This window comes from Pseudophryne corroboree, chromosome 7, assembly GCF_028390025.1.
Source record: "Pseudophryne corroboree isolate aPseCor3 chromosome 7, aPseCor3.hap2, whole genome shotgun sequence".
Lineage (NCBI taxonomy): Eukaryota > Metazoa > Chordata > Amphibia > Anura > Myobatrachidae > Pseudophryne > Pseudophryne corroboree.
The window spans coordinates 332,105,961-332,132,297 of record NC_086450.1 but is presented as its reverse complement, the minus strand read 5'-3'; the positions used below and the strand labels follow the sequence as shown (position 1 = coordinate 332,132,297).

The following is a 26,337-nucleotide window of genomic DNA, read 5'->3' as shown; positions in this document are numbered from 1 at the left end:
GATGAGTAGGACTGGTCAAGGAGCAGGACTGGAGAGATAAATATGTCTGTTTATCTGAATCTAGTGTGCGCTCTTAGGGGACAACCATGCATTGAGGGCGCTCCATACCTCCTATCTTTGCGAAATCCCCACAACGGAAACTCCTAAGGCCTTTGTCATAAGTCAGGATTTTTTTGGAGTTATTCCTATTTTTGTTTCTGAAATTATTGCACTATAATCTGTGTCTATACTTTTTAATATTTTAACTATAAACTTTTGAAACATTTTTTATATTAAAACCATTTAATCTAGCGTATTCTCTGTATTCTCATTGAATTTGCGCGCCTGTGCAGCTCATGCTACTTTTTTTTCATTTAAATATTTCTAATTGTATATGTAGGTTGCAGCGAGGGACTACCTAGTCTACACACACTAAACTTTTTTCCTGCTGGTGGCAGTTACCGTGTCTGATTTTAACACGTGCTAAAGTAACTGTAATGCTGCCCATACACCTAAAGATTTATTGTCAGATCTGGCTGGTTGGGATGAAAACCTGGTAATGGATGAGAGCAAATGACAATTGACCATTTGCTCCTAAATGCCGTTAAGAAATGGATATTTCTCTTATGGACCCCAGCATCCTCTAGGACGTATTAGTACAATGGGGTATAGACGGGTCCACCAGGAGCCATTGGCACTTGAAGAGTTTAATAGTGTGGGCTGGCTCCTCCCTCTATGCCCCTCCTACCAGACTCCGTTTAGAAAATGTGCCCGGAGGAGCCGGTCACATCTAGGGAAGCTCTACAGAGCTTTTCTAGTAAAATTTATTTTCAGAGTTTATTTTTTTACAGGAGGCTGCTGGCAACAGCCTGCCTGCAGCGAGGGACTGAGGGGTGGAGCAGTGTCCGCTCTGCGGGGTCTGAGCCACTGTCTCCGCTGACTAGACATTGAGCTCCAGAGGGGATAGATCGCGCCCCGCCACAGGGGAACGCTCACCCCAGCAGCATATTGCCACCCCCTTGCAGAGCTGAAGTGTGGCGAGTGAGTCACCGTCCCCCCTAACAAGCGGGGGGTCGGTGTGAAGATGGCGGCTACAGGGTAGGAGCGCAGTATTAACTGCGCTCCCGGAAGGCTCAGCGGTACATAGGTGCGGCGCTGTGAGGGGCGCCCTGAGCCAGCGCCTGACCCTACACTGACCAGTCCAGCCTGTCGGGGTCTGCGGATCTCAGCCAGCACACAAATACCTCAGGCCAGTATAATCTTGAAGAACAGGAAGACAGCGCAATTAAGGGGGCGGAGCTTCTCCTCAGAGCGGACCCAGCAGCGTTTCAGCGCCATTTTCCTGCCTGCAGTCGGATGCAAGTGGAAGATCAGTCCCTTCAGTGCAACTCCAGCTATCTGTACGGTACCAGGGGGTTGTAGAAGAGAGGGGAGGCTGTGTAAAGACTGTGTCACCTATTAAGGGACACAGTCAGCGCTGGTTTAGGGTCTCCCTATACCTATAAAAGCGCTGTGTGTGAGTTGGCTCCAATCTCTGTGTGTCTCTGCCATTCTTGGGGGGGATACTTTGTCTGTCCAGTACCCTGTGTGTATGTGGGGTGATTGGTGTGTATTTGCAAACATGTCTAGAGACTCTGTTTCATATGCTGCAGAGGATTTATCTTCTCAGGAAAATCCCATCCCATGTAATCAGGATTGCACTGTTGTAGCACAGATCGCAGCTAGAGAACCGGAGTGGTTAGCTTCTCTCAGGGGGACTATTTCTCAGATTTCTGAAAGGGTTGCAAGAACTGAGCATGCAACTCAGGTATTGCAATCCTCTATGGTTGTATGGTCTGATACTGCTCCCTCAGGGTTCCCTGCGGTACATTCTCACAAACTTGCACTTGCTAAGATTATGCAGGATGACACGGACACCAATTCTGCAGACGGTGACGGGGATGTGTCGAGGGGGACGGCATCACTTCCTAAGGGGGTGCAGTTGATGATTGAGGCTGTACAGGATGTGTTGCACATTTATGACACAACTCCCGAGCAGGTTGAGGAGGCCTTTTTCACGGACAGTAAAAAGCCCTTCCTCACCTTCCCAGCATCTAAGGAATTAAATGCTATCTTTGAAAAAGCCTGGGAAAATCCGGATAAAAAATTCCAGATTCCTAAGAGGGTCTTGGTTGCTTTTCCCTTCCCAGAGGAAGATAGAAAGAAGTGGGTGTCTCCGCCGATAGATGACACCTCTGTCTCCAGGCTGTCAAAACAGGTGGTGTTACCAGTCTCGGGATCTACTGCGTTGAAGGACCCGGCAGATCGCAAGGTGGATGCTACGCTCAAATCCATTTACACGGCTTCAGGGGCTATACTGCGGCCTACTATTGCCTGTGCATGGATTTCTAAAGCTATTGCCAGGTGGTCAATCACTCTGCAAGAGGACTTGACTACGATGGATAAAGGTGACGTTGATTTATTTTTACGTAATATTCATGATTCTGCAGGGTTCCTGGTATAATTCCATGAAGGACCTGGGTTCCATGGCTGCGGGGATCTCCTCCATGTCCGTCTTGGCTCGCAGGGGTCTCTGGCTGCACCAATAGTCTGCGGACGTGGAATCCAGGAAGAGTGTGGAGGGCCTACCATATACAGGTCAGGCTCTCTTTGGGGAGGCGCTGGATGCGTGGATTGCCACGCCTACCGCGGGTAAGTCTCCTTTTCTCCCCTCAGCTGCCCCGGCTACAAAGAAGCCTTTTACACCAGCCACGTCACAGTCCTTTCGGCCCGCAAGGCCTAGAAAGAACAAGCCTTCAAACACCTTCTTCAGAGGTGGTCATGCTAAAGGAAAGAAGCCTGCTCCCGCAGGTTCCCAAGACCAGAAGCCTGCTTCTGGTACCCCAATGTCCTCCCGAATGACGGTGGCCAGCTCAGCCTGGAGGAAGGTCAGGTGGGGACAAGACTCCGGCATTTCAGCCGTGTCCGGATGTTGTTTGGCCTGTACCCTTGGGTACAGGATATAGTGTCCAAGGGGTACAGGCTGGAGTTTCAAACTCTCCCACCTCACCGTTTCTTCAAATGCCGGCAGAAAGAACAATTCTTCTGGAGGCTATCCGAAAATTGGTGGTGTCCGAGGTCATTGTTCCAGTTCCGCCTCATCAGTGGAACAAAGGTTACTATTCGAACCTTTTCGTGGTACCGGAGCAGGATGGTTCGGTACGGCCAATTCTGAACTTAAAATCTTTTAACACTTATCTCAGGGAGTTCAAATTCAAGATGGAGCCTCTGAGAGCTGTCATCTCAGGACTTACGGAGGGAAATTTCCTGGTGTCCCTGGACATCAAGGATGCGTATCTCTACATTCCCATTTGGTTGCCGCATCAGGCATATCTCAGTTTTGCACTGTTAGATGATCACTATCAGTTTCAGGCGCTGCCGTTTGGCCTCTCCACAGCACCGAGGGTCTTCACCAAGGTGATGGCAGAGATGATGGTTACCCTCCGCAAGCAAGGGGTGAACATAATTCTGTATCTGGACGATCTCCTGATCAAGGCGTCGTCCAGGGAAAAGTTGTTAAGATCCATTGCTCTCACGACACTACTGCTCAAGGAGCACGGTTGGATCCTGAACCTTCCAAAGTCTCATCTGGAGCCGACAAGGAGGCTGTCTTTCCTGGGGATGATCCTAGACACGGAAGTGCAGAGGGTGTTTCTGCCGGTGGAGAAAGCATAGGTGATTCAAACAATGGTCCGGGATGTCTTGAAGCCTACCCGGGTATCGATTCATCAGTGCATCCGCCTTCTGGGGAAGATGGTTGCCTCCTACGAGGCTCTTCAGTACGGAAGGTTTCATGCTCGATCCTTTCAGCTGGCTCTCTTGGACCTGTGGTCGGGATCTCACCTACATATGCAACAGAGGATATGTCTGTCACTGAAAGCCAGGATTTCGCTCCTCTGGTGGCTACAACTACCACACCTTCTGGAAGGCCGAAGGTTCGGAGTTCAGGACTGGATCCTTCTAACCACAGATGCAAGTCTAAGGTTGGGGAGCAGTCGTTCAGGGGCAAACCTTCCAAGGAAGGTGGTCGAATCAAGAATCCCTTCTCCCAATAAACATTCTGGAGCTGAGAGCCATGTACAACGGCCTTCTGTGAGCATCACACCTTCTACAGGATCGGGCTGTTAAGGTGCAGTCGGACAACGTGACCACAGTGGCCTACATAAACCGACAAGGCGGAACGAAGAGTAGGGCTGCAATGTCAGAGGTGTCAAGAATCCTACTCTGGGCAGAAAGACACGCGGTGGCGATGTCGGCAATCTTCATTCCGGGAGTAGACAACTGGGAAGCAGACTTCCTCAGCAGACACGATCTCCATCCAGGAGAGTGGGGTCTCCACCCGGAGGTGTTCGAGGAGGTAACAGGTTGGTGGGGAGTTTCTCACATAGACATGATGGCCTCCCGCCTCAACAAGAAGCTGCGGAGGTACTGTTCCAGGTCGAGAGACCCGCAGGCAGTGGCGTTGGACGCACTGGTAACACCGTGGGTGTTCACGTCAGTGTATGTGTTCCCTCCACTTCCTCTGATATGAAAAGTTCTTCAACTGGTAAGAAGAACAAAGGTTTTGGCAATCCTCATTGCTCCGGACTGGCCAAGGAGGGCTTGGTACGCAGATCTGCTGGATCTTCTGCTGAAAGATCCAAGGCCATTACCTCTTCGGGAGGATCTGCTACTGCAGGGGCCGTTCGCTTATCAAGACTTAACACGGCTACGTTTGACGGCATGGCGGTTGAACGCCAGATCTTATCTCGGAAGGGTATCCCGAGTGAGGTTATTCCTACCCTGATACAGGCTAGGAAGGGGGTAACGTCTAAACATTACTATCGAATTTTGAAAAAATATGTTTCTTGGTGTGAATCCAAGAAATTTCCTGCGGTGGAGTTTCAACTGGGACGTTTTCTCCTTTTCCTGCAAGCAGGGGTGGATATGGGCCTGAGATAGGGCTCCATCAAGGTCCAGATCTGCACATTCAGCCACCCTTTGTGGCACCAACGGCACCCTGGGATCTTGATGTGGTGTTGCAGTTCCTACTATCAGCTTGGTTTGAGCCTCTACAGGAGGCTGACATCAAGTTTCTTACGTGGAAGGCGGTCACTTTGTTGGCCTTAGCTTCTGCTCGACTCGTTTCGGAATTGGGGGCTTTGTCTTGTAAAAGTCCCTATCTGATCTTCCATGAAGATAATGCGGAACTTAGGACTCGTCCGCAGTTCCTGCCTAAGGTTGTATCGGCTTTCCATATCAACCAACCTATTGTTGTGCCAGTGACTATTGACTCCTCAATTGCTTCAAAGGCCTTGGATGTTGTGAGGGCTTTGAAGATTTATGTGAAGAGGAACGGGTCGTCATAAGAAATTTGACTCTCTGTTTGTCCTCTATGATCCCAAGAAAATTGGGTGTCCTGCTTCTAAGCAGTCGACTTCGCGCTGGATCAGGTTCACCATCCAGCATGCATATTCTACGGCAGGATTGCCGTGTCCAAAATCTGTAAAGGTCCACTCTACTCGTAAGGTGGACTCTTCCTGGGTGGCTGCCCGGGGTGTCTCAGCTGTGCAGCTTTGCCGAGCAGCTACTTGGTCTGGGTCGAACACGTCTGCTAAGTTTTGCAGGTTCGATACTTTGGCCTCTGATGACCTCAAGTTTGGTCAAGCAGTCTTGCAGGAGCCTCCGCGCTCTTCCTCCCGTTCTGGGAGCTTTAATACATCCCCATGGTACTAATATGGACCCCAGCATCCTCTAGGACGTAAGAGAAAATAGGATTTTAAATACCTACTGGTAAATCCTTTTCTCGTAGTCCGTAGTGGTTTTATAGTTCAGTACTACCTGGTTCCTAGGTAAGTTCTGCGTTATTTACCGTTTCAGTACTGTTTCAGCTGTTGCTGCGTTTTCCGGCATCTTAGCCGGATTTGTCTGTTGTGTGAGCTGGTGTGAATCTCGCCACTATCTGTGTATTTCCTTCTCTCGAAGTATGTTGTCTCATTGGGCACAGTTTCTAGACTGAGTCTGGTAGGTGGGGCATAGAGGGAGGAGCCAGCCCACACTATTAAACTCTTAAAGTGCCAATGGCTCCTGGTGGACCCATCTATACCCCATGGTTCTAATATGGACCCCAGCATCCTCTACGGACTACTAGAAAAGGATTTACCGGTAGGTAATTAAAATCCTATTTTAACCAATTTGTCTGACCATTTTTGTCTGTTTTCCAGTGTTTGGGAGCAAATCGTCAATTGTCATTTGTTCTCATCCATTACCAGGTTTTCATTTCAACCAGCCAGATCTGACAATAAATCTTTAGGTGTATGGGCAGCTTAAGTCACTGGCCGCAATTTTCAGATTGACGTATTTGGAGAATCGGTTGGTCTAGAGTGACAAATTTTTTGAACTACAGTTTTGAGTGAAATTATCTTTCTCTTACGTCCTAGAGGATGCTGGGGACTCCGTAAGGACCATGGGGTATAGACGGGCTCAGCAGGAGACATGGGCACCTAAAAGAACTTTCTAGTATGGTGAGCACTGGCTCCTCCCTCTATGCCCCTCCTCCAGACCTCAGTTAGATCTTGTGCCCAGAGGAGATAGGGTGCATTACAGGAGCTCTCCTGAGTTTTCTGTAAAAATAATTTTGTTAGGTTTTTTATTTTCAGGGAGCTCTGCTGGCAACAGACTCGCTGCATCGTGGGACTGAGGGGAGAGAAGCAGACCCACTTCTTAAGAGTTAAGGGCTCTGCTTCTTAGGTTACTGGACACCATTAGCTCCAGAGGGAGTCGGAACACAGGTCTCACTCTGGGGTTCGTCCCGGAGCCGTGCCGCCATCCTCCTCACAGATGCCGGAAAAAAGAAGCCGGGTGAGTATGACAGATCATAAGAAGACGTCAGGCGGCAGAAGACTTCAGATCTTCATGAGGAAAGCGCGCAGCAGGTAGCTGCGCGCCATTGCTCCCACATTTACACACACACACATGGCACTGATGGGTGCAGGGCGCGGGGGGGTGAGGGGGGCGCCCTGGGCAGCAATAAACCTCGTTTTTAGGCAAGAAGCATGTAGTTAGGCTGCGGGGCAGTAAACTACGAATCCCCGGCATTTTTTTTCAAAATCTCGAGCGGGACCGAAGCCAGCCGCGTGAGGGGGCGGAGCTTGATCCCTCAGCACTAACCAGCGCCATTTTCTCCACAGAGGCTGCAGAGAACGCTGGCTCTTCGGACTCTCCCCTGCTGAGCATCAGAGGGCTGAAAATAAGAGAGGGGGGCACATATTTAAAGCGCAGTGAGTGGGGAATTCTGTATACATTTATATGTAAAAGCGCTATCTGTTTTTTTTTTTCCCTGGGTCAGTTGGCGCTGGTGTGTGCTGGCATACTCTCTCTCTGTCTCTCCAAAGGGCCTTCTTTGGGGAATTGTCCCCTTATAGTTATATCCCAGTGTGTGTGTGGGGTGTCGGTACGTGTGTCAGCATGTCTGAAACGGAAGGCTTATCCAAAGAGGAGGTGGAACAGATGAGTGGTGTGTCTAAGTCGGCGGTGCCGACTCAGGATTGGATGAATATGTGGCATATGTTAAATGCTAGTGTAGCTTCACTGCATGAAAGACTGGACAAAGCAGAGTCCAGAGCGTCGGCAGGTAATCAATCTACTGATTGTGCCGACTCACAGGACCCGTCGGGGTCTCAGAAACGTCCCTTCTCACAAATAAGGGACACAGATACCAACACGGACTCTGATTCCAGTGTCGACTATGATGAAGTAAGGTTGCACCCCAGGGTGACAAAAAGTATTCAGTGCATGATTATTGCAATAAAAGATGTGTTATATATCACTGATGAGCCCTCGGTGCCCGACACGAGGATACACATGTTTAAGGGAAAGAAACAGGTTATTAACTTTCCTCCTTCCCATGAAACTAATGAAAAAGCTTGGGAAACTCCAGATAAGAAACTGCAGATTCCCAAAAGGGTTCTTATGGCGTACCCTTTCCCTACACAGGACAGGGTATGTTGGGAATCCTCTCCCACAGTGGACAAAGCCTTAACACGCCTTTCCAAGAAGGTGGCGTTACCGTCCCGTGACACAGCGGCCCTCAAGGACCCTGCGGACCGCAGGCAAGAGACTACTCTAAAGTCTATCTACACTCATACTGGTACTTTGCTTAGACCGGCAATTGCGTCAGCATGGGTATGTAGTGCAGTAGCAGCTTGGACAGATACACTGTCAGCTGACCTTGATACCCTAGATAGGGATACAATTTTATTAACATTAGCTCATATTAAGGATGCAGTCTTATATATGAGGGACGCTCAAAGAGACATTGGTTTACTGGGTTCAAGAGCCAATGCTATGGCTATTTCGGCAAGAAGAGCCTTGTGGATCCGCCAATGGACGGGGGGATGCAGACTCAAAAAGGCATATGGAGGTTTTACCTTACAAAGGTGATGTATTGTTTGGGGACGGCCTCGCGGACCTGATCTCTACAGCTACCGCGGGTAAGTCGACCTTTTTACCTTTTGTTCCCCAACAGCAAAAGAAACCCCCACAATAGGGGCTATGAAGCACAATATGCACTTGGGTCAAAAACTGGTTAGATAATAGGGAGCAGCGCGTTGTGGTTAATGGATCTTTTTCAACTTGGACTGAAGTGCTAAGTGGTGTGCCGCAAGGCTCAGTATTAGGACCGCTATTGTTCAATATTTTCATTAACGACCTAACAGAAGGTCTAGAGAGCATGGTGTCAATTTTTGCAGATGATACCAAATTGTGTAAAGTTATAAATGCGGAGGGGGATGCTGAGTCGCTTCAGAATGACTTAGTTAAATTAGAAGCTTGGGCAGCGAAATAGAGAATGCGCTTCAATACAGACAAGTGTAAGGTAATGCACTGTGGTAACAAGAACAAAAATAACACCTACCTACTACATGGGGTAAAATTAGGGGATTCTGTACTGGAAAAGGACTTAGGTGTCCTCATAGACAGCAAACTAAGCAGTATTACCCAAAGTAGGACTGCAGCAAAGAAGGCTAATAAGATATTAGCATGCATAAAACGGGGAATTGATGCTAGGGACGAGAGTATTATACTCCTGTTATATAAATCACTTGTGAGGCCACACCTTGAATACTGTGTACAATTCTGGGCACCTTACTACAAAAAGGATATCCTGGAGCTAGAAAAGGTTCAAAGGCGGGCGACCAAACTAGTTAAGGGTATGGAGACGCTGGAATACGAGGAAAGGCTTGCAAGACTAGGCATGTTTATACTGGAAAAGAGGAGATTAAGAGGGGACATGATCAACATTTACAAATATATAAGGGGACAATATACAGATCTTGCGCAGGACCTGTTTTTGGTTAGATCAACACAGAGAACTCGTGGACACTCGCTCAGGTTAGAGGAGATGAGATTTCACACAATACGGCGTAAAAGCTTTTTTTCGGTAAGGACGATACGTGTTTGGAATTCCCTGACTGAGGGAGTTGTAATGGCCAACTCAGTCAACACCTTTAAGAATGGGTTAGATAAATTCCTAATGGGTAAGGATATCCAGGGTTACGGGGGATAGTCACGCACTATGGTTATTATAAAAAAGAGGGGTTAATCGGAACGGCAGTCAGCAACTTCAGTAAAAATTTTATACAAGATAATCGTGCATAGGAGACCACAAATAGGTTGAACCCGATGGACAATTGTCTTTTTTCAACCTTAGATACTATGTTACTATGTAATATCAGATGCAGTCCTTTTGGTCGCATAGATCCAGAAGAGGTCGGGGCTCCTCTTTCCTCGCCAGAGGTAAGGGTAGAGGCAAGAGGACACCTGCTGCGGCTGGTTCCCAAGAGCAGAAGTCCTCCCTGGCTTCCGCTAAGTCCACCGCATGACGCTGGGGCTCACCTGCGGGAGTCCGCTCAGGTGGGGGCACGCCTTCGACTATTCAGCCAAGTCTGGGTTCAGTCAGACGTGGACCCTTGGGTGATAGAAATAGTCTCCCAGGGCTACAAGCTGGAATTCGAAGAGGTGCCCCCACGCCGATTTTTCAATTCTGCCTTACCAGCTTCTACTCCAGAGCGGGAAGTAGTGCTAGCTGCAATTCAAATGCTGTGTCAACAGCGAGTGATTATCAGGGTTCCCCTGAGCCAACAGGGAAAAGGGTATTATTCAACCCTATTTGTGGTCCCGAAGCCGGATGGTTCGGTCAGGCCCATTTTAAACCTAAAATCCCTGAACCTGTACCTGAAAAGATTCAAATTCAAGATGGAATCGCTCCGAGCGGTGATAGCCTGCCTGGAAGGGGGGGATTTTATGGTGTCACTGGACATAAAGGATGCTTACCTTCATGTCCCCATATATTCCTCTCATCAGGAGTACCTGAGATTTGCGGTACAGGATTGTCATTACCAGTTTCAGACGTTGCCATTTGGGCTGTCCACAGCCCAAGGATTTTCACCAAGATAATGGCGGAAATTATGGTGATCCTGCGCAATCGAGGAGTCACAATTATCCCATACTTGGACGATCTCCTGATAAAAGCGAGATCAAGAGAGCAATTACTGGAGAACGTGGCACTCTCTCAGAGAGTGCTTCAGCAACATGGGTGGATTCTCAATCTACCAAAGTCACAGTTGGTTCCGACAACTCGACTAGCCTTCCTTGGCATGATACTGGACACGGAACAAAAGAAAGTTTTCCTCCCGTTGAAAAAAGTCCAGGACCTCCAGAACATGGTCCGAGAACTACTGAAGCCGAAAAGAGTGTCAGCTCATCAATGCACTCGGGTTCTGGGGAAAATGGTGGCAACTTACGAGGCCATTCCCTTCGGCAGGTTCCATGCAAGGACGTTTCAATGGGATCTTCTGGACAAATGGTCCGGGTCCCATCTACAATTACATCAAAAAATAACACTGTCCCCCAGGGCCAGGGTGTCTCTTCTATGGTGGCTGCAAAGTGCTCACCTCCTAGAGGGTCGCAGGTTCGGCATTCAGGACTGGATCCTGGTAACCACGGATGCGAGCCTCCGAGGATGGGGAGCAGTCACCCAAGGAAGAAATTTTCAGGGACTATGGTCAGACCAGGAGTCCTGTCTACACATCAACGTGTTGGAGCTAAGGGCCATATACAACGGCCTTCGACAAGCGGAGATTCTTCTTCTCAACCTACCGGTTCTGATTCAATCAGACAATGTCACAGCAGTAGCTCATGCGAACCGCCAAGGCGGGACAAGAAGCAGAGTCGCGATGGCGGAAGTCACCAGGATTCTTCGCTGGCGGAAAATCACGTAAGCGCTCTGTCAGCTGTCTTCATTCCGGGAGTGGACAACTGGGAAGCAGACTTCCTCAGCAGACACGATCTCCATCCAGGAGAGTGGGGACTTCATCAAGAAGTCTTTGCAGAGATAACGGACCTCTGGGGAGTTCCTCAAATAGACATGATGGCATCACGCCTCAACAAGAAGCTTCGGAGGTATGGTGCCAGGTCCCGGGACCCTCAGGCAATAGCAGTAGACGCTCTGGTAACACCATGGGTATTCCAGTCGGTCTACGTGTTTCCTCCTCTTCCTCTCATCACAAAAGTGTTGAGGATCATAAATCGAAAAAGAGTACAAACAATACTCATTGTTCCAGACTGTTCCAGATCTTCAGGAGATGCTCACGGAAGATCCCTGGCCTGTTCCTCTAAGGGAAGACCTGGTACAGCAGGGGCCCTGCATGTTCCAAGACTTACCGCGGTTACGTTTGACGGCATGGCGGTTGAACGCCGGATCCTAGCAGAGAAGGGTATTCCGGAGGAGGTCATACCTACTCTAATAAAGGCTAGGAAGAAGGTGATGGCAAAACATTATCACCGTATCTGGCGGAAATATGTCTCTTGGTGTGAAACCAAGAATGCTCCTACGGAAGATTTCCATCTGGGTCATTTTCTCCACTTCCTACAGACAGGAGTGGATATGGGCCTAAAGTTAGGCTCTGTTAAAGTACAGATTTCGGCCTTGTCAATATTCTTTCAGAAGGAATTGGCTTCTCTCCCAGAAGTCCAGACGTTTGTAAAAGGAGTACTACTACATCCAGCCTCCTTTTGTGCCCCCGGTGGCACCATGGGACCTGAACGTGGTGTTGCAGTTCCTTAAATCACACTGGTTCGAACCCCTTCAAACGGTGGAGTTGAAATTTCTCACCTGGAAGGTGGTCATGTTGTTAGCCTTGGAATCTGCGAGGCGTGTGTCAGAATTGGCCGCCTTGTCTTACACGAGCCCTTACTTGATTTTTCACGTAGATAGAGCGGAATTGAGGACTCGTCCTCAATTTTTACCCAAGGTGGTGTCTTCATTTCCTATGAACCAACCTATTGTGGTGCCTGTGGCTACGAGTGACTTGGAGGATTCCATGTCCCTGGATGTTCGCAGGGCCTTAAAAATGTATGTAGCCAGGACGGCTAGAATTAGGAAAACAGATGCATTGTTTGTCCTGTATGCTGCCAACAAGATTGGCGCGCCTGCTTCGAAGCAGACTATTGCTCGCTTGATCTGTAACACGATTCAGCAGGCTTATGTTACGGCTGGATTGCCGTTACCGCATTCAGTAAAGGCCCATTCCACTAGGAAGGGGAAGGTGGGCTCTTCTTGGGCGGCTGCCCGGGGCGTCTCGGCATTACAGCTTTGCCGAGCAGCAACTTTGTCGGGGTCAAACACTTTCGCTAAATTCTACAAGTTTGATACCCTGGCTGATGAGGACCTAGCATTTGCTCAGTCGGTGCTGCAGAGTCATCCGCACTCTCCCGCCCGATTGGGAGCTTTGGTATAAACCCCATGGTCCTTACGGAGTCCCCAGCATCCTCTAGGACGTAAGAGAAAATAAGATTTTAAACCTACCGGTAAATCTTTTTCTCCTAGTCCGTAGAGGATGCTGGGCGCCCGTCCCAGTGCGGAAAATCTGCAAGACTTGTGTATAGTTATTGCTTACATAAGGGTTATGTTACAGTTAGACTCGGTCTTGGACCGGTACTGTTGTTTGTTCATACTGTTAACTGGTTATGTGTATTCCAGGTTATATGGTATGATTGGTGTGGGCTGGTATGAATCTTGCCCTTAGATTAACAAAATCCTTTCCTTTGTGTTGTCCATCTCCTCTGGGCACAGTTCTCTAACTGAGGTCTGGAGGAGGGGCATAGAGGGAGGAGCCAGTGCACACCATACTAGAAAGTTCTTTTAGGTGCCCATGTCTCCTGCGGAGCCCGTCTATACCCCATGGTCCTTACGGAGTCCCCAGCATCCTCTACGGACTAGGAGAAAAAGATTTACAGGTAGGTCTAAAATCTTGTTTTTAACTTGGCAAATGTAACTTTTCTGGGATCTATGTTTGATACATTATAAGACTGATTTGCATTACTTCTCCACCTTGCCTTATTGCAACATAGATAATATTTTCCGCTCTTTAAATCATATACTGCAATTGTGAATCACAAATGCTATTTTGAACATGGAATGTACCTGTCCTCTAGCATTTGTGGAAGCAGCCCATTATGAGTTCATGAAAATGCAGCCTATCAGTTCAATAGCTGTAGAACCGTAACTGAATCACCTCATAATTAGAAAGCTTCATTGCTTTGAATAGTGGTACAGTTAATAAAATGCCTACCTCCCTGTGTATAGGTTATGACTTTAAAAAGTGGAATCTTCCTTTAGAAATGTTTGGTAAAATGTAAGTGTAACATACTTGCCTAATCTCCCTGAATGTCTGGCAGACTCATTTAGTGTGAAGACTTCTACTGGACCCCCAGAAGAGTAGTCCAACCTCCTGGATTCTGCCCACCAGTATATGATGGTGGCATTACACAGTGGAGGGTGGACCCATGTTGTTGCAAACTGCGACATCACCCTCCCCTCACTTGCTACTTGGATCTCTCCATTGGAATAACCATGGGGAGGTCCATGAAGTGGCAAGTTTAGATACGGTAGTATCATGAAAATGTTATTTTTAAAGTATTGTACATTTGGTTGACCCATCTTTCTATTTGGCTTGGACAGGGAAAACGAAGTATTAAAAGTCCAGCTGAAGAAGTATGTTGGTGCAGTGCAGATGCTGAAGAGGGAAGGAAGCAATGACAGTAAGTAAATTAATACTTTAATGCATATTTATAAATACTGTATTTCTCTTACGTCCTAGAGGATGCTGGGGTTCACATTAGTAGCATGGGGTATAGACTGGTCCACCAGGAGCCATTGTCAATTTAAGAGTTTGAGAGTGTGGGCTGGCTTCTCCCTCTATGCCCCTCCTACCAGACTCAGTTTAGAAAATGTGCCCGGAGGAGCCGTTACAGCTAGGGGAGCTTCCCAGAGCTTTTCTAGTAAAATGTTATTTTAGAGTTTTTTATTTTACAGGAGGCTGCTGGCGACAGCCTCCCTGAAGCATGGTACTAAGGCGGGGAGTAGAGTCCGCCCTGCGGGGTCTATGCCACTTACTCCACTGACAGGACACTGAGCTCCTGAAGGGATAGATCGTTCCCCGCCATAGGGGATCGCTCACCCCAGCAGCATGCCGCCAACCCCTTACAGAGCTGAAGATTGTGGCGAGTAATTCACCGACCCCCCTAGCAGTCGGGGGACCGGTGTGAAGATGGCGGCAGCAGGGTAGGAGCGCAGTATTAACTGATCTCCGGGATGGCTCAGCAGTACATAGTGCGGTGCGCTGAGGGGCGCCCTGAGCCAGCGCTTACACCCTACACTGGTCACAAAGCCTGTCGGGGTCCCAGGATCTCAGCCAGTATCAATCCCCAGGCCAGTATAATCTGATGAAGAGCAGGAAGACAGCGCCATTTTGGAGGCGGAGCTTCTCAGAGCGGACCCAGTAGCGTTCAGTGCCATTTTCCTGCCTGCACAGCGCTGATCAGGAGAAAGAAGGTCCCTCCACAGCAACTCCAGCTATCACTCACGATACCAGGGGGTTGTAGAAGGTGGTGGTGGGGTGGGGGGGGGGGGGGCTGCAGTACGACTGTGTATCCTATTAAGGTTCACAGTCAGCGCTGACAAGGGGTCTCCCTTTGGTTATAAGCGCTGTGTGTGGGTTGGCTCCAATCTCTGTCTCTCTCTTGCCATTCTTGGGGGGGAAACTCTGTCTGCCCTCCCCTGTGTGTGTGTGGAGTGTTTTGTGGTCTCCTTTAGCTATGTCCAGGGTGTCACTGACCTAGGTTGGGGGTGTTGTGAACTCGGGGGTTCTTCCGATGGTAAGGAAGAGGAACCACAGTTGGGTCAGAACAGGGATGGCCTGATATAGATCTTCCTCATACAGGACTCTGACAGTAAGGCTTGATGAAATTATTGAAGAACTTTATTGCAGGAAAAGGACAAGACAATGTCACATAACAGAGAAGGAACGTATGGAGAAATGTCCAGGAAGTACTTGTGAGTGATGGTAAAAGATACTGGTGACTGAAGAACTTATGAGTGATGGTTTTAGAGACACTGATAATTTGAAGAACTTGAGAGCGGTGGTAAAAGACACTGATGATTTGAAGAACTTGAGAGCGGTGGTTAAAGACACTGATGATTTGAAGAACTTGAGAGCAGTGGTTAAAGACACTGGTGATTTGAAGAACTTGAGAGCGGTGGTTAAAGACACTGGTGATTTGAAGAACTTGAGAGCAGGGGTTAAAGACACTGATGATTTGTATAACTGAGAGCGAGGGTTAAAGGACGCTGAGGATTTGTATAACTTGAGAGCGGTGTTTAAAGGCACTGGTAACTTGCAAAACTTGAGAGCGGAGTTTAACCTGCAGCCCACGCTGACTCCAAGAAGCACTGGTGACTGGAGCGCAGTGGAACGCTGGAAGCTGTGCAACAACTGACACCTGGAAATGCCGGAGACACTGGGATATTACTGCAGAGAGATCCGCCGAGAACAGGAGCACTGGCATTCACTTCAGGGGAAAAGACGATACTCAGGCGCCGAGGCTCTGCCCGGCGTCTGACTTTGAATCTTCTGCCTCCGCAGGATTGGCGGAACAGTCTGATGACGTCACCAGTTCCCCGCCCACGTGATGCCGGGTGTCATGGCGGCGCCCCTGCCCCGGGGAACCGCCGGGAGCCGCGCCAGCCAGACGCCGGAGCCCGTGGACCACCGAAGGCGGAGGCCGCAACACCGACCAGCAGGCACGCAGGGGTAAGCGCGGTGAATGCCGCCTCTGGCGTGTGACACAGGGACACTGTGTCATATGCTGCAGAGGATATGTCCTCCCAGGATGATCCCATTCCATGTAATCAGGATAGCACTGGTATAGCACAGATTCCAGCAAGGGAACCTGAGTGGTTTTCCTCTATCAAATCTTGGATTTCTCAGATTTCAGACAGGGTTGCAAGTAATGAATCCGCATCCCAGGTATTACAGAACTCTATGGCAGTATGGCCCGATTCTGGTACCTCAGGACGCCCCGCTATATACCCCCACAAACGTGTGCTTGTTCATGTCATGCAAGATGACACGGATACCGATTCTGATACCACAGACGGTAATGGGGATTTGTTGCGGGGGTCTGCCTCTTTTGCAAAGGGGGTGCTATCAGGGATGTGTTGAATATTAATGATACCACACCTGAGCAGGTTGAGGAGGCTTTTTTTCGCTAACCTTCCCTGTGTCAAAGGAATTGAATGCTATATTTGAGAAAGCATGGGAAAACCCTGAGAAAAAATTCCAGATCCCTAAAAGGGTCCAGGTGGCGTTTCCTTTCCCTGAGGAGGATAGGAAAAAATAGGAAAGCCCACCAAATGTTGACGCATCTGTGTCCAGACTCTGAAAAAAAGAAGAAGGTGGTTTTGCCTGTTCCGGGATCTACCGCCTTAAAGGAGCCGGCTGATCGAAAGATTGATAATTTGCTTAAATCAATGTACACAGCTTCGGGGGCCATATTACGTCCCACTGTTGCTAGTGGCATGGATTGCAAAAGCTATAGTATAATGGTCAGGCACCTTACTTGAGGATTTGGATACAATGGATAAGGGTGATGTTGAATTGTTTTTGTGTAACATTCACGATTCAGCAGGTTTTATGGTAGAATCCATGAAAGACCTGGGTTCCATGGTTGCGTCGGTCTCTTTCATGTATGTTTCAGCTCGTCGGGGACTGTGGCTGCGCCAGTGGTCGGCCGACGCGGAATCCAGGAAAATTGTGGAGTCCCTACCCTACACAGGTCAGGCTCTCTTTGGGGAAGCTTTGGATGCATGGATATCCACAGCTGGGTTCCGGCTGACTCGCCGACATGAAGAATACAGACAGTGAAAAGACCAACAACAGAAGACAGAAAGACACTAGTTAGACAGTAGTGAGAGACCGACAGTTAAAAGTCAGACAAAGTTAAAATAAAGACAAAGGAAAACCCGACAAGACCAACAGTCCGACAGAACAAAGACCGACAGTTCATAAGTCAAACAACAGTCACATCGACCACCCCTAAACCGACATCGCATAAATCGACAACACAACAGACCGACAAGTCCTTCATCAGACAAGATTTATACCGAAACACAACAGACCGACAGTATATATGCAGACACACAAAAGACCGACAAAACACAAGTCAGACGTGCATTTGACCGACATGACAAAAACCCGACAGTGCATACATAGACAGTAAAAAAGACCGACAATTAATCAAACAGACCTCGATAATATCGACAAGTAAAAGACCGACAGTGTATGCATAGACAGGCAAATGATAGACAAATCATAAAACAGACAGCAATAATACGACACATAAAAGACCGACATCATATACCTAGACAATACATACAACGGCACCATGCCGTCTAACCTCAGACGCGCCTACGCTAACAGCGTTACCCCCGGCGCTACCCTCATCCGTGGAACTACAGGTCCCAGCCACACCTGTCAGCCTTACAGCTACCAAGCCCAAACCATACAGGCCAAAGTCATGAGTGCAAGGCCAAACCCCCCACACCCCCACCCTTCCCCGCAAAGCACCCCATCCCCACAGTCACCCCTCTTCCGTCCGTCCCTCTGCGATTTCTGGGCGCCCTGTCCTGGACGCCTCCATCGTCACCCCAGCAACGGCACCATGCCGTCTAACCTCAGACGCGCCTACGCTAAAAGCGTTACCCCCGGCGCTACCCTCATCCGTGGAACTACAGGTCCCAGCCACACCTGTCAGCCTTACAGCTACCAAGCCCAAACCATACAGGCAATAGCTATTGAGAGCGTTGCATCCAGGTATGGTGGCGACGCCGTGACTGAGTGTACAGGGGTGGTTAGGAGAACTACAAGTCTCAGTTATGTGTAATATTTTTTGATAATGAATGTGTGTCGGTCTTATGATTGTCGGTCTTGAGCTTATCTGACTTATGTCCTGTCGGACTTTAGAATGTCTACATATGTTTTGTCGGTCTTTTGTTTGTCGGTCTAGAGCTTATCTGACTTATGTCCTGTCGGACTTAAAAATGTCTACATATGTTTTGTCGGTCTTCAACAGTGTCTGTGTAATACGTATCTAATTGATAATTGTCGGGCTTTTTTAATGTCTGCATACACGCTTTCGATCTTCAAGAGGTCTGTTTACTTTCATTGTCTAAGTTATCTATGTCGAGGTATGATTAATGTCGAACCATAGCTTGTCGGTAAAACTAAATTGTCAATCACTGTTGGACTAATCTTTGTCGGGAAAAATAGATTCGAACCGCTATACCACACCCCCACAGCTACGGCGGGTAAGTCTCCGTTCCTTCACTCAGCTGCACCTGCTCCGAAGAAATCCTTCTCTTCATCAGCATCGCAGTCCTTTCGGCCTAACAAGCCTAGAAAGGCCAAGCCGTCCAATACCTTCTTTAGGGAAGGTCGAGCTAAATCCATGAAACCTGCTGCGGCAGGTTCCCAGGAAACTAAGCCTGCTTCCAGTACGCCGAAGCCCTCCGCATGACGGTGGACCACGCGGCCTGGAGGTGGGGCCAGTGGGAGAGAGGCTCAGACAGTTCAGTCACATCTGGGTATCGTCCGGCCGGGATCCCTGGGTGATAGATATTGTGTCCCAGGGATACAGGTTGGAATTACAAAATCTCCCTCCTCACCGATTTTTTAAATCAGGCTTGCCATCTCTGCTGGCGGACCTGACTGTCCTACAAGCAGCAGTTCAGAAGTTGGTGGAGTCACTGGTCATTGTGCCAGTGCCTCCTCATTCGCAAGCCACGGGTTACTATTCGAACCTTATCATGGTACCGAAACCGGATGGTGCGGTCAGACCCATTCTGAACCTAAAATCACTGAACCCTTTTCTGAAGGAGTTCAAGTTCAAAACGGAGTCTCTCAGGGCGGTGATATCATGTCTGGAAGAGGGGGAATTCCTAGTATCCCTGGATGTCAAGGATGCGTACCTCCACATTCCGATTTGGCTACCGCATCAGGCTTATCTCCGTTTTGCATTACTGGACTGTCATTTCTAGTTCCAGGCCCTGCCATTCGGCCTCTCTACAGTACCAAGAGTGTTCACCAAGGTGATGGCGGAGATGATGGTTCTACTCAGAAAACAGGGGGTGAACATCATTCCATATCTAGACGATCTACTGATAAAAGCATCGTCCAAGGAGGAGCTGTTGCAATCCATTGTACTCACAACCCGCCTACTCAGAGTTCACGGTTGGATTCTGAACCTTCCAAAATATCATTTGGAACCAACCCAGAGGTTGTCTTTTCTGGGGATGATCCTCGACACGGAAGTGCAGAGGGTGTTTCTTCCGCAGTAAAAGGCGTTGGCGATACAAACAATGGTTCGGGATGTCCTGAAGCCAGCCCGGGTGTCGGTTTATCAATGCATTCGTCTTTTGGGGAAGATGGTCAGGATCTCATCTACACATGCACCAGGGAATTTGTCTGTCGCCAAAGGCCAGGATTTCACTCCTCTGGTGGCTCCAATTGCCTCACCTTCTGGAGGGCCGCAGGTTCGGGATTCAGGACTGGGTCCTTCTAACCACGGATGCGAGCCTCGGGGGCTGGGGCGCAGTCACTCAAGGGGAAACCTTCCAAGGAAGGTCGTCATGTCTGGAAGCCGGCCTGCCGATCAACATCCTGGAACTAAGAGCCGTCTACAACGGTCTTCTTAAAGGCGGCCCATCTTCTAAGAAATCGGGCCATTCAAGTACAGTCGGACAATGTAACGACAGTGGCTTACATAAACAGACAGGGCGGAACGAAAATCAGATCTGCAATGTCAGAGGTTACAAGAATCATCCTCTGGGCAGAAAAACACGCGTTGGCGCTCTCTGCAATCTTCATTCCGGGAGTGGACAACTGGGAAGCAGACTTCCTCAGCAGACACGAACTCCATCCGGGGGAGTGGGGTCTCCATCCGGAGGTGTTCAAGGAAATAACAGACCTTTGGGGGTCAAAGACATGATGGCCTCTCATCTCAACAAGAAGCTTCGACGCTATTGTTCCAGGTCGAGGGACCCACAAGCAGTGGCAGTGGGCACCCTGGTTTCTCCGTGGGTGTTCCTGTCGGTGTACGTGTTTCCATCACTCCCACTCATTCCAAGAGTTCTAAAGCTCATAAGGAGAACAAGAGTTCAAGCGAACCTCATTGCTCCAGACTGGCCAAGGAGGTCTTGGTACGCGGACCTTCTGCATCTCTTGCAGGAAGAGCCGGGGTCTCTTCCTCTTCGGGAGGACCTGATGCAGCAGGGCGCCTATCAAGACTTACCGCGGCTACGTTTGATGGCATGGAGGTTGAACGCCTGATACTAGCTCGGAAAGGCATTCCGAAGAAGGTCATTCCTACCCTGATACAGGCTAGGAAAGGGGTTAACGTCTAAACATTACCATCGTATTTGGAAGAAATATGTCTCTTGGTGTGAGTCCAAGAAGTTTCCTGTGGTGGAGTTTCAACTGGGACGTTTTCTCCTCTTCCTGCAAGCAGGTGTGGATATGGGACTGAGGTTGGGATCTGTGAAGGTCCAGATTTTGGCCCTGTCCATTTTCTTCCAGAAACAATTGTCTGCCCTCCCTGATGTTCAGCCCTTTTTGAAGGGAGTTCTGCACATCCAACCTCCCTTTGTACCGCCTACGGCACCTTGGGACCTTAACATGGTGTTGCAGTTTCTCCAGTCGGACTGGTTTGAGCCTCTACAGGAGGTTGAGGTCAAATTTCTTACATGAAAGGCTGTCATGTTTTTGGCCTTAGCTTCTGCTAGATGTTTGTCAGAATTGGAGGCTTTGTCCTGTAAAAGCCCTTACTTGATCTTCCACGAAGATAGAGCTCAGCTCCGGACACGTCAGCAGTTTCTTCCAATTTCATATCAACCAACCTATTGTGGTACCAGTGGTTACTGACTCCTCAATTTCGTCAAAGTCCTTGGATGTTGTGAGGGCTTTGAAAATCTATGTGAAGGGGACTGCTCGTCACAGGAAATCGGACTCTTTGTTTGTCCTGTATGATCCCAAGAAAATTGGGTGTCCTGCTTCAAAGCAGACTATATCTCGCTGGATTAGGTTCACTATCCAGCATGCATATTCTACGGCAGGATTTCCATGTCCTAAATCTGTTAAGGCCCACTCTACTGGGCGGCTGCCCGGGGTTTCTCGGCTTTACAACTTTGCCGAGCGGCTACTTGGTCTGGGTCGAACACGTTTGCTAAGTTCTACAAGTTCTATACTTTGGCCTCTGATGATCTGAAGTTCAGTCAGTCAGTTCTGCAGGAGCCTCCGTGCTCTCCCTCCCATTCTGGGAGCTTTGGTACATCCCCATGGTAATAATGTGGACCCCGTAAAAGAAAATAGGATTTTGGTTACCTACCGGTAAATCCTTTTCTCGTAGTCCGTAGAGGATGCTGGTCGCCCGCCCAGCGCTTCGTTTTCCTGCAACCGTTATCTGGTTCAGTACAACTTTGTTTAGTTATGTACTGCATTGTTACTTGGTAAGTAATGTTTCAGCAGTTGCTGAGTTTTTCAAGCTGGTTAGCTTCATGTGCCTTGTATGTGTGAGCTGGTGTGAATCTCGCCACTACCTGTGTTAAATCCTTCTCTTGAAGATGTCCGTCTCCTCGGGCACAGTTTCTAGACTGAGTCTGGTAGGAGGGGCATAGAGGGAGGAGCCAGCCCACACTCTCAAACTCTTAAAGTGCCAATGGCTCCTGGTGGACCCGTCTATACACCATGGTACTAATGTGGACCCCAGCATCCTCTACAAACTACGAGAAAAGGATTTACCGGTAGGTAACCAAAATCCTATTTTTTCATCGCATATCCTGCAGCGTTGATGTGTTTAAAAATTATTTTTCTGATGCCGTGGTTTTTAGGCTAGTTTATCTGTGAGCGGAAAGCAGGAGTCACCCCTGGGCCTTCTTACAATGACCTTTGCCCAATAATAATCACTCCTGCGCTGTGCTCCTGCTTTCCTTCTGCCCCTGTTCATGATCATAGTGTCATTTCTGGAGGAGCATGTTTAAGAGTATGGCGATTATGATGGGTGTGTCGTTTTTGTTACATTTTGGGGTTTTTATGCTGAATGTTTTGGTGGCTTTTCTCAAGGGGGCATTTACACTAGAAAACATAGTATTTTTTTTGCCCATTTGTGATATTAAATCATCACAGAATTTAAAAATATATAATGGTGGTCTAGCAATTCTGTTATTAGGATTTGACTCTTTAATTCCTTATAATTTACCTTTTAAAAATATTTTTTTTCTTTTTTTTCAAACGATAACAGTGGCTTTGTTGTTTAATTCCATTAGAGGTAGTAGAAGGCAAATTTGTCAAATGAAGGCAAATTATGCTTTTGAAATGTCAATGCTTTATTAGCAACTTTCTAAGACACATTTTGTAGAAACCTAGCATGACTAATAATGTGTTAGGAATTGGTATACCTGATTTCCTGATTTTTCTATTCTTTTTACTGGATTTGTTCCTTTAGCTGAATGTCATACAGTATTTTGGCTGCCTGTGATAAAGCTGTGCCAAAATGCAATGTCCTTATGTTGCCATTTATCATGTCTGTTAACATCTGAATCTCTCTGTTGCATAAAGCCCAGTACCCACGGGCCTATGCAGGAGAGATGTGTGCTGAGCGAACCGCTCAGCACACATCTCTCCTGCCGCTCAGCACAGCGCGATCTGTGCTGAGCGTGCGGGGGGAGACGGGGGGGCCGCTCACTTCACCCAGCGGGTGAAGTGAGCGACCCGCTAGATAGGCCTGCATGCAGGCCAATCTAGCAGCAGCGATAGCGATGTGCGGGGCCGCGCATCGCTATCGCTGAGGGGGCTACACACGGAGCGATCATACTGACATTCTAAGCAATCTAGTCAGATTGCTTAGAATATCGCTCCGTGAGTACCCCCCTTAAGAATGTATTTTGATTTAAAACCATGAACCATGATTTTGTTGTGTGTTAAATTGGTGGAGCTTTTCAGAAAGCAACATTTTTGTAGACCACTTAACTCGCACATTGTTCTACTGGGATACATATTATATCCCGGCAGACAGGATGCCGGCTTTCACTATACCGACATCCCGTCTACCGGAATCCGGCTTGCTGCGCTCGCCACGCATGGGGCCCGGTGGCTCGATTCACTCACCATAGGTTGAATTCCACTCGGTTGGTAAAGTGCACCCACCAACCGAGTAGGATTACCCTGCGTGTGTCGGGATTCCGTGCGCCGTTATTTCATTGGCTGTCGGTCTCCTGAACGCTGGGATCCCGACAGCCGGTATATTGACTGCATCCTGATCTACTGCCCTTTTTAGCCTTTCTTAGGGGTATATTCAATTAAAGTCGGATCCATTCCGATATGTATTTGTCGGAATGGATCCGACAACCCCTATTCAATCCCATCTAAAATTCGACTTTTTCAAGTCGAATTTAGATGGGACCTAGAGGAGGAGAGGGGGGGCGAGCCGTGGGGGGGCAGCCGGCGGGCATACAGGGAAATCAGCGCTACGGAGTAGCACTGCAGCAGGATGTCACTCAGCTGCCCGACCTCGCGGCAGCTTCTACCTGGCTCCAGCAGCATGCTGGAGCCAGGTGGAAGCTGCCGTGAGGTCGGGCGGGTGAGTGACATCCAGCTGCAGCGCTACTGTAACGCTGATCTCCCTGTATGCCCGCCGGCTGTCCCCCCGTCTCACTACGGCTCCCCCCCCTCGCCTCCTCTGGGTCCGCATCTCAGTCCGACATCACTTTGATGTCGGACTGAGATGGTCGAAAAGGGGGCCAAAACCTGTCGGATTTGGCCCAGTTTTCGACATCAACACGTGGATCGGCAGCTATTCCGCCGATCCACGTGCTTTTCGACAAGTCGAATTTATCGACTTGTCGAAAAATTTAGCAAAATATTGAATAGGTCAAATCAGGGTTCGACTGTCACAACTGAGGGCCTGAGCTGACGGGAGGCAGCCTCAGTTGTAGGGGCTGAGATGTACCGGAACCTGGGAGGTTGTATCAGACCCCTGGACATGTAAGTAACATGAATAATAACTGCCCGAAGGCGTGACCACGACAACTTGGATAAAAGTCAATGATGTTTATTATGACAACTCCGCAACACAGCAGCAGTAAAAGAAAACGTAAAAGTCAGCAAAGAATAAATACAGTTCCTGGGTACTACAGGATGGCAGGAGCCACAGGGCACTGGTAGTGTGAGATAGTTCTTATAATCTTCTAGATGGAAAGTCCTTACCAGGCCCGACTGTAGCAATGGAGATAACCCAGGATTGTGCCAGCTGATGTTCCAGGAAAAGCTGGGTTGCTGAAGATAAAACGGCTGCTGTGGATACTGGCTGGAACCAGACTGTTGTTAGCACGGAGTGGATACTGGCTGGAACCAGTTAAATAATAAATGAACTTGGGAGCGATGAAATATGAACTGAAATGTAGAACTTGAGAGCGGAGAAATAATAATACCGGTGGAGAGTGGTAAAGTGTAGAAAGGACACCGGCCCTTTAAGAGAAGCTGTACTCTGCTGGAAGCTGAGCTGGAAGCAGGTAATGTTGTAGCTGGAAACAGATGAATCCACAACGGATTGGAGAGTCAGGCTACACCGCAGGTGGAATGCTGGTGCGGGTCTCTATGGTGGAAGTCTTGAGACAGGAGCTGGAACCTGGAAGACAATCACAGGAGAGAGACAAACAGGAACTAGGTTTGACAACCAAAGCACTGACGCCTTCCTTGCTCAGGCACAGTGTATTTATACCTGCAGCAAGGAAGGGATTGGCTAGGCAATTATGCAGATTATCAATACTGAGAACAGATTGGTGGAAATGATCAGCTGACAGAATCCAAGATGGCTGCGCCCATGCAGACACTTGGAGGGAAGTTTGGTTTGTAATCCATGTGGTAATGAAAACAGTAATGGCGGCGCCGGCCACCGGAGACAGGAGGCGCCAGGCTGACAGATGCACATCCAACCACGCGGACACAGCGGAGGCCGCGGCTGACGTAATCGCCACTCAGACACTCTGCATGCAGAAGAGCAGGGACGGCGGCGGAGGCCGCGGGAGACGCCATGCCAGGTGTAATATGGCGTTTACTGTGACAGCGTCCCAGAGTGACAGGAGAGGATATAGGAATGTACACATCAGGATAACAGATGGGATCCGGTCCTGGAGCGCTGAGCCAACCTTAGGAGGCATCTGATGGGTAAGAAATGGCGTCCAGATACCCGGATCGTGACATCGACCTTAAAAAGTCGAAAACTGACGTCTTTTCGACAGACGGCGGTTTTCGACTTCAATTGAATATACCCCTTAAACTGTAATAACAGAAAAATTGAGTATTTTAATGACTGAGTCAGGGTTATTTGCTCTTCCTGCCCAAGTAGCAGGAAGAAAAGTAATAATTTCTGCCTAAAATAAACTATCTCTCTATGTTCAGTAACTGTAATGTTTGGTTGTTGTTGTTTTTTCATGAGAGAGGTGGTTATCCACAATTTATTAAGAGATCTGATCTATATTATTGAAGAGGACATTTAGTGAATAGCAAACTTGTAAAGACTTTCAGAAACCAAAGAACACAAGTTCCACCCAGGCAGTAATGTTCCACTGGTTACAATACCACTTAATGAATGTTACATTGTGTATGGGAAGACTAAGGTCAGCTCTGTCAAAAATGGTAACATATAGTTAAAGGATTGTACAGTACATTGTAAATAAATTGTGTTCCCAAGCTGCTGCTCAATTAATTACATTGTGGTGCCGTGTCTTATTCTTATCTTGAAAAATGGTAATAGCAAGATAGTGGTCTTAATTATTAATGGCTACAAGTTCAGGAGCTTATTTTTTCTCTTGGTAATTGGAAACTGTTATAAATAAGACCTTGTACAACTAAAAAGTCAGCAATTTGGCTTTAATTTTTCATTTTCACC

General features: G+C 48.4%; 1 protein-coding gene across 5 annotated transcripts in view; it reads left to right on the top strand.

The window, feature by feature from the left end:
• SNX29 (sorting nexin 29) overlaps positions 1-26,337 on the top strand; it is a 1,242,095-nt gene that overhangs the window by 317,382 nt on the left and 898,376 nt on the right. For all 5 annotated transcript variants that reach the window (XM_063934344.1, XM_063934341.1, XM_063934342.1 and 2 more), the window contains one exon: positions 14,018-14,097. In XM_063934344.1, the coding sequence (XP_063790414.1) occupies positions 14,018-14,097 (80 nt within the window). The remainder of the gene's footprint in view (positions 1-14,017; positions 14,098-26,337) is intronic.